Genomic DNA, 15536 nt, shown 5'->3' with positions numbered 1-15536 from the left:
AAAGTATTGAGATGAAATTTTGTTATTGACCAAATACTTATTTTCCACCATAATTTGCAAATAAATTCTTTAAAAATCCTACAATGTGATTTTCTGGATTTTTTTTTCTCATTTTGTCTCTCATAGTTGAGGTATACCTATGATGACAATTACAGGCCTCTCTCATCTTTTTAAGTGGGAGAACTTGCACAATTGGTGGCTGACTAAATACTTTTTTCCCCCACTGTAACTTGTACTATAAGTGCAGTGTTGCATGATTGGTTGCAAACTTACAGAGGTGAAGTCCTGGTTTGTTCCGAGCATGTAAAAAAAAAAACAAGAAACATTAATTATTAAAACTGAATTTATGATATGAGACGCAGGCATTCATTGCATTCGGGGGGCGAGGGGCACATTATTTGGCACTGGACACTTACTGTCAGTATATACTGATGATATTTAAGCTTTCCTACTTTTTTATTGGCCAGGGAAGAGTCTTGTTTCAGGAGCTGAGCGAGGTGAGACAGTTTGCCACTTGCTGCCGAGAAGATCCACTCTTTCTCAAGAGGATCCAGCTATGAACGAAATAAACAAGAAAAGTCCTTTACATTAGTGATATTACACTGAAATCAAATTTTAAAATTCAGTATCTCGCTCATAGTCCCATGACTAGTTACATTTAAAATACCGTTCAAAAATTTGGGGCTGGAAAGATTTAAAAAATGTTTTTGAAAGCAGTCTCTTCTGCTCAAGGCTGCATTTATTTGATCAAAAATACAGTAAAAACACTATTATTGTGAAATAATCTTACAATTTCAAATAACTGTTTTCTCTTGTGATATATTTTAAAATGTACTTTATTCCTGTGACGCAAAGCTGAATTTTCAGCATCATTACTCGTCACATGAGCGTCACATGATCCTTCAGAAATCATTCTAGTATGCTGATTTGCTGCTCAAAAAAACATCTCTTATTATTACCAATGTTGAAAACAGTTGTGCTGCTTAATATTTTGTGGAAACCATGATATAGTTATTTAGGATGAACAGAAAATTCAAAAGAACATTTATTTGAAATAAAAGTCTTATGTAACATTATAAATGTCTTTATTGTATGGTTGATCAATTTAATGTGACCTTAGTGAATAAAAGTATGCATTTGTTTCTTTCAACAAAAAAAAAGAGAAAAAAATACCACATTTGAACAGTTTCATATTGTCTTAGCAAATGCCTTCATACCGGTTTCATAAAGTCCACAAAATCCAGAATATTTACCATGGTAAATTTGATTCCATATAGTAAGTAAATAGTCATTTAGAAGATGTTTTTATCTAAAGAAACTTACAATACTTCTTAAAGGGAGACCCTGGAATAACTTGATTTTAAGTTTCTTAATCAGGGCACAAAATAACCACTGTCAAATTATGATGAATTAATATAAGATCTGCGTCAGACAGTCTAAGACTCTTTCTGTTTTTTAAATGCTTTTGATGACAGTGGAGATTAAAACCATAGTTTATTGTAGTAACAGTAACTACAGTAAGAAACGGTATTCTGCTGTAAATATACCATGATAAATGTTTCTTATAACGTGTGTTTTGATGAGTTATGTGTTATTACACTCACAGCCACAGCGGTGGATCCCAAACTTCCTCCACACTCCTCATCCTGCTCGGATTCACTCTGGGAAAGGAACACGATATGATATGATTCACAAAATCACTCGCAAAACCACCTGTCAGTATCACCTGGAGCTCGGAGGAGTCTGTGGGAAACTGTACAGTTAGTAACATAAATAAAGTGACACACTAGAGTGACTCCAATGAGCACCAAACTGCTCTAACTATGCCTTTTGTTTTTTTTTTAATCATACGCCATTTTACCAGAAGACAAGTTTTGAGAGTCAAATTCTCTTTATGTACCAAAGTGTCAGTCAGGCTGATTAATGTGAGGGAAAATGGAGCAGTTGGGTCATTTCTGCATTTCTGGTTAATTGTTTTCAGGACAGCTGTGGAGAGTCCGAGAGGACAGTGGGAAAACACTTGCACTCTTTCATATAAGCTACACTAACAAGGTCTCTTTTCCTAAAGACTGCATGCAATATTTGTTTACCTGTGCTTAAATAGGAACTAAGCCAGGCAGATTTCCTTTTGAAACAAGAATAATGAGTGACTGAGATACTGAATAATTGCATGCAAAGTTATAATTTTTTTTTAAGTGAAAATCAACCAGACTGGTAACAAATAATCACAGTAGTGAAACCCAATTGCAGTAATAAATATGTCAATGAAAGAGATTCGCTGCATTGTAAAATATTAAAAAGACCACATTTTATGCAAATGATTTCAGCTTCAATGCATCATACGAATAATTCTTATGAAGGACTATTCAGTTTTGTCTGGCTTCTTGGAAAGAGCTTTCGGGCGTGAAGAGCTTTCAAGTGTGAATCTCTTCCACTTAAACAGTTTGCAAGCGGTGCGGTTGAAAGAGAAAGCTTTAATGCAAAACAAAACATTAACGTCTTAAAGCTCTAAGAGCAAAATATACAAAAACTCAATATTAACTTATATTACTTGTTTTTAAATAAAATGAAATGAAATATATATAAATAATCAAATAAAAAGGATTAAAATCAAGCATAAAATCCCATGTTCCTTCATTATGCCACTGGCCTTTAACTAGCCGGATCTCAGATTGATCTGCATACAAATGTTCGGAGGGCACAGATGATCATTTTCTCTATAATGAGGTGGAGCATGTTGCTGTTTTGCACAAGAATAGAAAGTCTCATTCAAATGCAAATGAAAGTGTCTTTCATGCTGTCACCCCTGGCTGAATTAAGGCCTCTCAAAAATCCAGCTATTTATTCTGGCGCCACCTTTTGGTTAGTCTTAGTATTACAGATATCATATGAGAACATTGTTTGGGGAGCTCTCTTGAATTATTGTGTCAGCTTTTGGATGAATGATAAAAATTTTAAAAAAAAATTACAAATAAGAGCAATGACAAATTACAAATAATAAGATAATCTTAAGGAAAATTCAAGTGTCTTTCATGCTGTCACCCCTGGCTGAATTAAGGCCTCTCAAAAATCCAGCTATTTATTCTGGCGCCACCTTTTGGTTAGTCTTAGTATTACAGATATCATATGAGAACATTGTTTGGGGAGCTCTCTTGAATTATTGTGTCAGCTTTTGGATGAATGATAAAAATTTAAAAAAAAAAAAAAATTACAAATAAGAGCAATGACAAATTACAAATAATAAGATAATCTTAAGGAAAATTCTTTTTTTAAAAAATGTGCTAGAAATGTAATCTATGTATTCATGCTGGTTTCCCATGTTATCTAAAGATAACAATTCTCAACAAAAGTATTGAAGTGGTGTAATAATCAAATATAAAGTCACAACATATTTCACTTTCATCATCATTGCTCAATCAAAATATTTTGCAAACGTTTTTCAAGAAATACCATTTCTTTTAAATAATGAATATCATGAAGGTTTTACCATTTGAGAAGCTGAACTTGAATCGGAGTATTAAAAAAGGCTTGACAGTCATGAGGGTCGACAGCGGGCCTCCCTGTGATGTCATTTGTTTATGGTAGTATTGTCACATGACAACAAAATGGCTTTTTGTAAGTTGGCTACATAAAATTGACTTTAATTTTGCATTTTAATTTTTTTTCACTTTTTTATTTAAAAATAAAACAGCTTCACCTAAGAGTTTTTTTTGTACTTTTTGATTATAGATATATAGGTCTTGGAACCTAATTTCGCTGGAAAAGTGCAATGAGTGCATTGATTGGTAAATACATAATTTAAAAAAATATGCCAAATTACTTTATAATTAGTTTTTTACAATTTATTATTTTTTTAATATTTTTTTTTATTTTAATTAATCTTATTTTAAATATTATATTATAACACTATATTATTTAATATAATAATATTATAATAATATTATTATTATGTTATAATATAATATCATTTGTTTTTCTTTATTATTTAGTTTTTCTTCTATCTGGATCGTAAAGCCTCTTAGACATATTAACTTTAAAGGGGTCATATGATGCTATTTTAAAGATCATTGTTTTGTGTATTTGGTGTAACAGAATATGTTGACATGCTTTAATGTTCAAAAAACACATTTTTGTGATGTGACCCTGTTCCCCATCACACACACATGACGCATTACTCTGTGCAAAACTCTGCATTTGAACAGTCAATAGCAAATACTTAAACTAATAACAAAACATACTTACAGTCGCTGATTCAGAGGCACCAGATTGTCATAGCAACTGTTCTGTTGTAAATAAATCTTAACCAATGATTCCTAATTGCATCTACTTCCGGAAGGCCAAATAAAGTGCTTTTGCTTTCGCACTGAAACACACAGCGTCTCCCTGACATGGCTGCATCAACACTACTGCTGTTCCTGAAACCACGCCTTCTTTCTTTGCGTGCACATTTGGGCGGCATTATGCTAATTTTCCACATAGTGAGGTAGACATGTGGGGGCGTGTTAGAACGAGCCGTTTTAGGTAGGCGTGGCTGACTCTTAACTTTTATAAAGAATATCTCTTTGGATTTGAGACTTTAGTTGTTGCAACTTTACAGATCTTCTTTATGAACCAAGAGCTTGTAACACTCCAAAGAGAAAGGGAAAATTTTAAATCGCATCATATGACCCTTTTAAGCCCAGGATAAAATACCAAAATCAATTTTAATTAAGATATTTTAATACTGTTAAATCAAATAAGGTATATTAAACTCATTGTCTGTACGAAATGCATTTGTGATGTTTTTTAAAGTGTGTAAATTGATACATCCAGATATGCCATTGACCCTTCTATGTTTAGTGATTTTATGACAACTAAGAGAAGTTTGTTCTAAATCATGAAAATTTGTTTTAACACAAACATCTAAGATAGTGTGTGATCCAAAAATAATAATAATAATAATAATAAGTTTACTCAAGATACTTGACTCTAACCTTTGACCCTGAATCCTTGTCGAGGTCATCTTCTCTGTCTGAGGCTGAAAGCTCCTCTGGTTTCTCCTCTACTGCTGGCTGTGAGAGGGTGCTGTCTGCCTGCTAATCACAAGAAAAGCAGAAGTTACACTTCACTAAGATCACATAGTAAGGATCACTTCACTGCACTTAAATCAGCTGATTCTGACAAAATACCAGGCCACAATGAGCCAAACACATTCTCAGAAGACATGCATGGAAGACACTGACTCATTCTTAAACAGAGATCAGAAAAACTAAACGTCAGGAAGATGGTGTTTTCATTGCTTAGAAATATATGCAGCAACTTTCATTTAGTAGGCTATGTCTGTTTAACAGCTTTCTAGACACAATTTTAAAGTGGCTGTAATAAGCGCTGACAGGAAATTCACACTATTGTGTGTTGAACTCTATGTGATGTGTGGGTGAAAACTGCCACTCATTAACCAGTGTTATTTTAGTAGAATTTACTATCAAAGTTTATATTAATATTTTTAAATAAATTTATTTTCAGTTTTCATTTTATTTTTAGTTATGTGCTTTATTATTTTATTCGTTTTTTGTAGTAGTTAGTTTTAGTGCTTCAGCTTAAACTTATTTCAGTTAGTTCAATTTTTTATTTGAGGTTTTCTTTGAACATAACATTCTCATAATAAGGACTCATAATGAATATGCTTAGGATGTTTACCTTTACAGAATATTTTACCACTTTTTCACATTCAATTATTTTTATTTTAAATAAAATTATTTTTTTTTTTTTGCATTTTTATTAGATTTATTTGTTTATTATTTTTCTTAGAATATTACTTATTATTTTGGTTTCCCCCAGTTAGTACTTTTAGTGCTCCAACTTAACTTATTTCAGTTAGTTGCCAAGGCATCATTAATAATTTTAAGTTTGTCCATAAAATATTTATATTTTATTTTAGCTTTACTTCAATTAAGAACATTTTTAATTTTACTTTTAGTTAACTATAACAACCCTATCATCCGCTCACAAAATCTTATAATGAGGACTCAATGGATACGCTTATGATGTTTACCTTTATAGAGAGACATAGCACTTTTTCACATTAAAATCACGAGACCATCACAGATTTGTATTAATAGTTATGTTTGCCAATAATAGTAATGTCAGTGTTGTGCTATAACAGTTGTGGGCAAGCTTTAACCTATACTCCATGACACTGTGCACAGATCTTGTGAGTGAGGTTTTTGTCAAGGCCGCCACACAGAGATGCAAACCTCACAAGCTTATATAATCCAAAAATGCTTCAAGGCTTCAAAGATAAGTGAAGATTATTTTAAAACACAGCAAAAAATAGCAATTAATCATTCCAAAAATGAAAATGTACATGCCCATTATACTCTCCCTCGCCGGAAGCCTCAATATGCGGTTCAAAATAACGCTTTGAACAGCTGAAGTCCTACAGCTAAAGATAAGGACACAGAAACACTATGTTATCTGCTTTTGACAAGATTTCTCTTATCACCAGCTGCTTCTTTAATCCAACTAGAAAAGCTTTAGCAAAAACACCTGACTTTGGGTGATATCCAGGAAAATTATTAATAGTGACCTGAATTTCACAAGAGTTTTACACTAGTTGATGCAAACATGTCATGCTAGTCTAACTGAGACTATGACAAACTTGAAAAATAACAACGTCTTACATTTAAGCAGAGCTTTAAATGTATTTAATGGAATAGCGTCACAAAGCAGAACATTGCTGAAATACTGTGGTTAAATTACTCAGATTCCTGATTCCTCTTTAGCTCTGGGTTCTTCTTCTTATGTTTTTTTTTTAGTAAAATCATAAGATGTGTCATGTTTGATAGCATGGATGTGACAAAACTGGTCACTGAGCTGTGAGACGCTTTACTTGTAAGCTCCTCTTAAAGAAACAGTTCACTCAAATATGAAAAATTAACTTACTCAATGGATCCTCTACAGCAGGGTTCCTTAAATCTTGCCCTGGAGGGCCAATGCGTTGCAGAGTTTAGCTCCAACCCTGATCAAACTCCCCGACCTGTGATTTTCTAATGATCCTGAAGACACTGATTAGCATGCTCAGGTGTGTTTGATTAGGGTTAGAACTAAACTCTGCAGGAAAGTGGATCTCGTAGGCCAGATTTGAGGATCCCTGCTCTACAGTGAATGGGTGCCGTCAGAATGAGACGGCTGATAAAACATCACAATAATCCATGAGTAATCCACACAACTGCAGTCCATCAATTAACGTATTGTGAAGCAGAAAGCTGTGTTTGTAAGAAACAAATCCATCAATAAGGCATTTTAACTTTAAACTGTTGCTTCTGGCCAAGTCCATAATGCATAATAACGCTTAATAATGAAAAAGTCCATCCCCTGCAGTCCTCTCACATCAACATCAACCAACATATTTGTTTAGAACTGTTTTCACTTGTAAACGGTGTGCATGTGTGGTTGATCTGTGCTTATTTCGCTCCTGATTCAGAGCAGTGGAGATGATTTTTCCACTGGAAAAAGCAATATTATGGATAAAGGACTTATATTTGACAGTTTGATGTTAAAAACGTCTTAATGTTTTATTACAAACATGCTTCCCAAGATGTTAACTGAAGGACTGGAGTCACGTGGATTACTTGTGGTTTATTGTGATATCTTTATCAGCTGTTTAGACCCATTTACTACAGAGGATCCATTGGTGAGCAAGTGATGGAGTGGTACATTTCTCCAAATGTGTTCTAATGAAAAATCTAACTCATCTACATCTCAGATGGCCTGAAGTTGAGTACATTTTCAGCAAATTGTCAATTTTTGGGTGAACTATTCCTTTAATACTACTATGATGAGTAAAACAGAACTATCATAGTCAATAATCACTCACATTATCTGTATGGGTTGGTTCTGTTGCCTCTGTGACTGTAATCATGGGTCCTGAGCACCAGGCCACCAGTGCCAGGTTCTGAGCTGTTGGGTTACAGTTCTGCACTGGACTGGAGACCTGGAGATCATTTTGCGGGTTTGGATGAAACTGCTTGAGTGATTTTCCTCCCTTTCCAGCACCAGACTCTCTCTCTTGCATTTGCTGTCTATACTTCTTCTTGAGGACAAGATATTTCTCTCCCTGAAATGAAAAAGGAACCATTACTTTCATATTGTTATTAAAAATCAAAAACAAAACATGATTTTCGGTGTATAAAATGCGTAAATATGATGACTAATATACAGTATATATATATATATATATATATATATATATAAATAAGTTTAACTATCCCTTTAACACAACTATAAAACACACGTTTTTTTTCTTTAAGAAATTAATATTTTTATTTATCATAGATGCATTCAATTGATCAAAAGTGATATTAAAGATATTTGTTACAAAAGATTTCCATTGCTATCTCAAAAAAAGAAACAATTGATCTCAGTTTCCACCAAAATATCAAGCAGAAAAACAGTTTTCATTACTGATAATAAGAGGAAATGTTTCTAGAGCACCAGATCAGCATATTAGAATGATTTCTGAAGGACCATGTGACACTGAAAACTGACGTAATGATGCTGAAAATTCAGCTTTGCATCACAGGAATAAATTACATTTTAAAATATCTATTTGCATCTGCAAATAGAAAACAACATTTTCACAATATTTTACTGTATTTTTGATCAAATCTTGAGCATTCTTTGTGAGTATAAGAGATACGCTTCGAAAACACTAAAATCTTACTGACCCCAAATTTATGAATGGCAGTGTATGGCTTGAAAACAATGGATTACAGTTCAGAACAGACTAAAAGTGATCTCATTTCAAGGGAAAGAACACATGCGGGACAATGATCCAAGATCATAAGGGCGTGGGGTATAGCATTAATGTGAGAAAGTGAAGCCTATCCCAGTCACAGAGTAAATAATGAGTCACTGTGGGAATAGAGACCTGTGCGACTATTCTTCAGGGGCAGGGAATAAAATGTGATCGTATTACAAATGCAAAAATGCCCTAATGATTATTTTAAAAAATTGAAGGAGGAGTTAATTAGTTTAAACTCTGCAATAATGATTTGACAACACATGTACTCACATTCTCAGATTTCACCACTGCAATTCTATCAATGATGAGTTTGAAATCTTCTCTGTATTTAGCTGGAGGGAAAAAAAGGGAGATTAAAGTGTCATGAGTATGTGCTGGCAAACATTTTTTTTCCCCAACATGTTTTCCAAATTGATCTTAAAAGAAAGGTTACTCGTACAACATGACCTTGCATGCATTCTTTACTTTGTAAACCTTAACTCAACATCAGAAGAAAACCCAAAGCATATCAGAGACTACACTCTTAAAAATAAAGATGCTTCAAAAGGTTCTTCAAGCGATGCTATAGAAGAACCATTTTTGGTTCCACAAAGAACCATTCAGTCAAAGGTTCTTTAAAGAGCCATCTCTTTCTTACCTTTTTATAATCTGAAGAACCTTCTTTCGCCCCAAAGAACCTTTTGTGAAACAGAAAGGTTCTTCAGATGTCTGAGGTTCTTTATGGAACCATTTAGACAAAAAGGTTCTTCTATGGCATCGTGAAGCACCTTTATTTTTTAAGAGTGTAGAGGGCTTCCTTCTGTGCAACACAAAATTAGTTACATTTTCTAAATGCACTTTTTTCTTTTGTGTTCCACTGAAAAAAGAAAGTCATACAGGTTTGGTCGTGAGGGTGAGTAAAAGATGACAGAATTAGCATTAGCTATAAAGGAATAGGCCAAAAATTTTAATTTGCTGAAAATTGACTCACCCTCAGGCCATTCAGGGTGTAAATGAGTTTGTTTCTTTATCGGAACAGATTTGGAGAAATTTTGCATTACATCACTTGCTCACCAACGGATCCTCTGCAGTGAATGGGTGCCATCAGAATGAGAGTCCAAACAGCCGATAAAAACATCACAATAATCCACAAGTAATCCACACCACACCAGTCCATCAGTTAAAGACTTGTGAAGTGAAAAGCTGCATGTTTGTAAGAAACAAATCCATAATTGCAGGGTTTTAAACCGTCACTTCTGGCCAAAATTCCAGTCCATAATCCATAATAATGCTTCCTCCAGTGAAATAATTCATAATTTGTTGTCCTCTCACATTAAAGTATACTGACATGTTTGTTCAGAACTGTTTTCACTTTTAAACGTGCTTGATCTGTGCATATTTCTCTCCTGATTATGACAAGCTAACTTTTTCACTGGAGGAAACAATGTTGTGGACAGAGGACTCAAATTTTAGCTGGAACCAACAGTTCCATTCAAAGACGCTGCTTTTTGCTTCACAAGATGATAATTTATGAACTGGAGTGGGGTGGATTACTTGTGGATTATTGTAGTGTATCTTCATTGAACAATTAAATAAAAATAAACGTACACAAATTATTTCAAAGAATCCCATTCTTGAGACTTTCACCTAAGAAATAAAAATGTTTTATGAAATAATTTACTCTTTTTGTGTAAAAAGTCAGATAGCACAAACAAACTTAAAAGTAGACAGGGGATGTTGTTAAACTTTCAAAAACATCATGTTTATATAATGGGTTAAAAATGAGAATAAAGGGTTAAAAATGAGAGCCACTTAAACTGGACTGTGCCAAACAGGCAAAATATATCAAGACTAGGATCTTTAAATAGAGAATGTACCCTACACAACCTTTCCGTTTTCCTGCCAGGGGAAAAGACAGGGATGACATTGCAACACAGCATCCACAACAACAGGAAACCGTAAGGGAAGTCAACACTTAACAGTTGTAGCCCGCAGAATTCCTGTCATGGTGCTGCTGAGAGGCACACAGTTTAGATTTCTGAGCAAATTTATTAGTCTATGCTTGCCAACTACATGAGGACTCTATGTTCCCACACGGAATATAGCAACTGCCTGAGATCCCATCTAAACATCCCTAAAAAGGACTGGAATCATTATAACTCCAGAATTAGAGCATGTCATGCTGGCTGGTGCGTTAATCAAGAATAATTATGATAATTGGTTAGCGGTGTCAGATGGTACCAGATAAAGGCAGATTTTGAAACCTCTGTACACAACTGTACCAGCACAGCTGGACGAGGCATTATAAGCCATTATGGATAATTGTTTCATAAATTCATGTTTGACACATGTATGTGGGATTAAATGCAACATCATCTAATTTAATTACAATTTAAATGGCTTATGAGAACATCATGTTTTTTAATTTGGCCCACTTTGCTACGCTATTTCATTTTTTTTTTAATTAAATATTAATGTTCATACACAAAACACTAGTGTTCAACCAATATTTGTTTTTCAGTGGCAGATGCTGATATCTATAAATTATTCAGGGATTTTAAGCAATATTGAGAACATGTAATCACACACACACACACAAATCTAAAAAAATATCTGAAAATAAATTGTGCATCATCCATCGACAAAGGTGCTGAAATTGAGCGGTAATCAGGTGCAAGTAATCTAAAAATAATCAAATATTGGACAATTTATCAGCTCACACATCAGTCTATCAGGGTAAAACAACAACTGATTCATTTGAGCTATCAGCAAAAAGCAAAAGCAGAGAAGCACTAGTCAGCATTATCAACTCAGCATTTTTTCAAAATGAGATACTGAATGTGTTTATGGGGACAGGAATATTCCAATATTAATCAGAATGTGGTCATATTCTGATTCAAGGAAAAGAGTCTCTTCCTTGTGCCAAATATGTATTTCTTCCATAGCTCAACTTTTCACAACTTTCTATATCTAATATCACTCAGATTTAGCTTAAAGGGGTCATATGATGCGATTTCAAGTTTTCCTTTCTCTTTGGAGTGTTACAAGCTGATTGTGCATAGATAAGATCCCTGAAGTTGCAAAGACTAAAGTCTCAAAACCAAAGAGATATTCTTTATCAAAGTTAAGACTCTGCCACGCCCCCCTAAAACGGCTCGTTCTAACACGCCCCCACATATCTACCTCACTATGTGGAAATATTTGCATAATGCCGCCCAAATGTGCACGCAAAGAAAGAAGGCGTGGTTTCAGTAACCGCAGTTAGTGTTGAAGCAGCATGTCAGGGAGACGCTGTGTGTTTCTAGACGAAAGCAAAAGCACTTCCGAAAGTAGATGCATTTAGGAATCTTTAAGATCACTTACAACAGAACAGCAATGCATTTTATGGACGACCGTTTCGTGAACCTAGGAGAGGAGGTCATTCTGACTTTGCTATGACAATCTGGCGCTTCTGAATCAGCTACTGTTCTGTTATTAGTTTAAGTATTTGCTATTGACTGTTCAAATGCGGAGTTTTGCACATCGTGAGCGCGAGAGAGAGACTGAGAGCGCGAGAGAGTGAGAGCAAAATAATGATCTTTAAAAAAAGCATCATATGACCCCTTTAATTTGGATATAAACGAAAGCAAGCCGTGTTATTCCGATTTATAGAATTCGGAATATCAGTTTACTCTGGCTAATATGCCAATCAGTGTGTTGCATAATTCAATATGACCATATTCTGATTAATATTGGAATATGAATCACATCGAAAACAACACAAGTCAGTGAATATTCCATTTAGAACTCAGCAGTTATGGTTTGGGAATGCAGAGGCCCTTCCTGAGGGAGCAAAGGAAATGACATAATTCAATGTGTAATTCTATCTGTTGGTAGTTGTTTAATCTGAAGCAGATGTTTGCCAGTTACTTCAGAGGTTTTTAAGAAACTAGCTACGTTACAGTCATTCCTCAAACAAGGCGAGTTTTTCATTCTTATTTCAGAGAGATGTGCCATCAAAAACACCTCTTAATTAACACTGCTAGGAACTCCACAAAATTAAAAGGTCTATTCTAGCGCGGTTTTTAACCCTAGCTTGCCGTGTAGACAAGGTGTAAAGCGAACGCGTCGTGAATGTGAAAAAATGTCATATTCTCATTTACTCACCACGTAGTTGCAAATCGCTATGGTTTATAAAATGCTTATATGTTTTGGACAGATCTGAATTTTTGACTTTTCCTCCAGAAGAACAGATATAATCCAGCAAGGACGCTTCACTGATCTCGCCCATCTTTGACAGGGAACAGTATTTTACAACAGATGTGATGTAGTCGTTACGGGTTTCTCTCGAAGATGCTGAAGCATGGCTTTGCTGCTGGAAGCCAAGCTAATTACTGAAGAAGAAAAGTGTACACTGACTGGCCAAGTTCACTCCACCCTCATCTGCCAACAGAACCTCCTACTGTTAACCCTTTGGGCTCTGAAGACTAAAAAAGAGAAATAACTCCATTTGCATCTCATAATGAGAGAACTGCCATGACTCTGTATAACGCTAAAATATGATTTTAGGTACAGACAAAAGTCTTTAGGAACATTGGAACACATTTATACATTTTATTAAAATATCTATAAAATATAAATAAAATATATCAAATAAAAGTGATATATATAAAATGAAATAAAATGAAAAACTATAAATATTAAACACTGGTGTTATGGAATGTTGCGTTTTAAATGTAAAAGCTTTTTAAATTTGTTTTATTATTACATAATTTTTATTATTTATTATTATGTTTTATTATTTTTTTTAGTAATGAAAACATAAAAATATAATCAGAAATAAATAATATGATTGTGATATATGATATGTGATATATATATATATATATACATATATATGGTGTCACAGCAAAGGGTCTGAATACTTAGGATCATGTGATATTTCAATTTTTCTTTTTTAATAAATCTGCAACAATCTGCAACAAAAATGTCAACAATTCTGTGTTTTTCTGTCAATATGGGGTGCTGTAATATAACACATTGTAAAATATCTGGTGTTGTGGTATGTTATTTTTTCAATTTTAATATGATTTGTTTTGTGTGTTCCAATGCTGTCCGCTGGCAGATTCTATTGTGACAACTTACCCCATGTAGTTTAACATTATGATATGTTATTGGGGCATGTTGCCATAAGGCCTTTTAAGGTTTTTTCCTGAGCAATAAAAATGGAAATGTTCAATAGATTTTTGTAGAAGACTACTGGTATACAGAAACTGTATAATGAAATATAGGACAATTCATCAGTTGCGTTCCCAAGATGAGCTTGTCTGTTAATGTTTAATGACTGGAAGTGACTGGAAGTGACTGGACGTTTCGCAACATTCTCTTCTGGACACTCATTTAATGACGGCTAGTCACACGCTTCACCCTCACTATAGTCAGACTTATTTAGCTTTATTTATTTGCACTGAGAACACAAAACAGTTCAATGTTTCAATGTTTCTTTTACTTTGGCTTCAGGGATTTGACACCTGGTAATCCAAAGGTATGTCAGAGCCACAGTATACTGTAACAAACTGCTGTAAAATATTACAGCGATATTTTACAGCAGTGGGCTGTTTTTCTAATAATACAGCATGTTGCTGTAAACTGCAGTGCATTCTGGGGTCACATGGTGGTTTGACGCAAACATACAGTATATTGCTGTAAATTTCAAATCTACAGAGGCATTGTGGGATCTTCAGTGGCAAGAGGATTGATTCACAACTGTTGTAAGCAGAGGCAGACTTACCCATAGGCAAAGGTAGGCGACCGCCTTGGGCACCCAAAAGCCAAAGGCCCCCTAAAATTATTTTCATATACGAGATGCGCAAAAGCACTGACACGCGAACGGTTGCTATTTTCGCTGTTTATTACCATGACAACCGTCTGCGTGTACACGTTGAACATGCTTCTTGTTTATCCCACTTGTAGCAAATGAAAACTTTTTATATGAATGAATCTCTGAAGGGAACCAACTGTCTTCAGAAAAGTTTCAATGGCATTTTCATTTTATATGATAACATTTATGAGCGCATCGCTGCTTTGTTTACAGCCGTTATCTGTCTGTATCTGAATGTATCTGCAATCATTCATCTATCTCTATCTGTCATCCCTCTATTTATCTCTTTGTAATAAATCTAATATATTGTCCTCTTTGTTCTTTTCAATATTTCTAGCCACTCTTAGCATCAGTTTGTGGTTTTTAGAACTGTTGTTTTATGACCATGCTAGTTAACTTGTGGTTTTAAAGTTATACAGGGTAATATGTTTCAAGTAATTAAAAAATATTTAATTTCATTCTCAATTTATTTTGGAATTCAAAATAATAAATACATAAATACAAATTTGTGAAATCCTGTGGAAAAACCTGTTTTAAAATATTATATTATTATTATTATTGTTTTGTTTTGTGAACTAATTGGTAAATTAATATGCATTATACAACATTTTATGCAGTTAAATATTGTTTAAAGCTTATGCAGTTAATGAATAGTTTAAATTTAAAATTCAGCTTCCAGTCATTAATATTCAGCAATCAGGAAAATATATATTGCATTTTACATCCTACCTCTAAATATAGCATACACATATTAAAGTAGTTTCCTGTCAAAAAAAATCCAGCAATGTAAAAAATGTAGTTAAAATAGTTATTTACTGTAACCAGGAAATACAGGAAGATGCTGTAAATTAAACTACAGCAACACTGTTGTAATTTACAGTAACTGGCTGGCAACCCTGCTGCCAGTATTTT

General features: G+C 34.0%; 1 protein-coding gene across 1 annotated transcript in view; it reads right to left on the bottom strand.

Moving 5' to 3' along the window:
* The window catches only part of LOC107599543 (ankyrin repeat domain-containing protein SOWAHC-like), a 23774-nt gene extending 10651 nt beyond the window's left edge, over positions 1-13123 (bottom strand). The window contains exons 1-7 of the mRNA XM_016291173.1: positions 12911-13123; positions 9056-9117; positions 7859-8098; positions 4974-5075; positions 1605-1661; positions 453-554; positions 274-285 (exon numbers count right to left, since the gene is read on the bottom strand). Of these exons, the coding sequence (XP_016146659.1) occupies positions 274-285; positions 453-554; positions 1605-1661; positions 4974-5075; positions 7859-8098; positions 9056-9117; positions 12911-13034 (699 nt within the window). The 5' untranslated portion in view covers positions 13035-13123. The remainder of the gene's footprint in view (positions 1-273; positions 286-452; positions 555-1604; positions 1662-4973; positions 5076-7858; positions 8099-9055; positions 9118-12910) is intronic.
* Between the last annotated feature and the right edge of the window lie 2413 nt (positions 13124-15536).

This window comes from Sinocyclocheilus grahami, unplaced genomic scaffold, assembly GCF_001515645.1.
Source record: "Sinocyclocheilus grahami isolate Dianchi unplaced genomic scaffold, SAMN03320097.WGS_v1.1 scaffold13.1, whole genome shotgun sequence".
Classification (NCBI taxonomy): Eukaryota; Metazoa; Chordata; class Actinopteri; order Cypriniformes; family Cyprinidae; genus Sinocyclocheilus; species Sinocyclocheilus grahami.
This window is presented reverse-complemented; position numbering and strand designations above follow the sequence as displayed.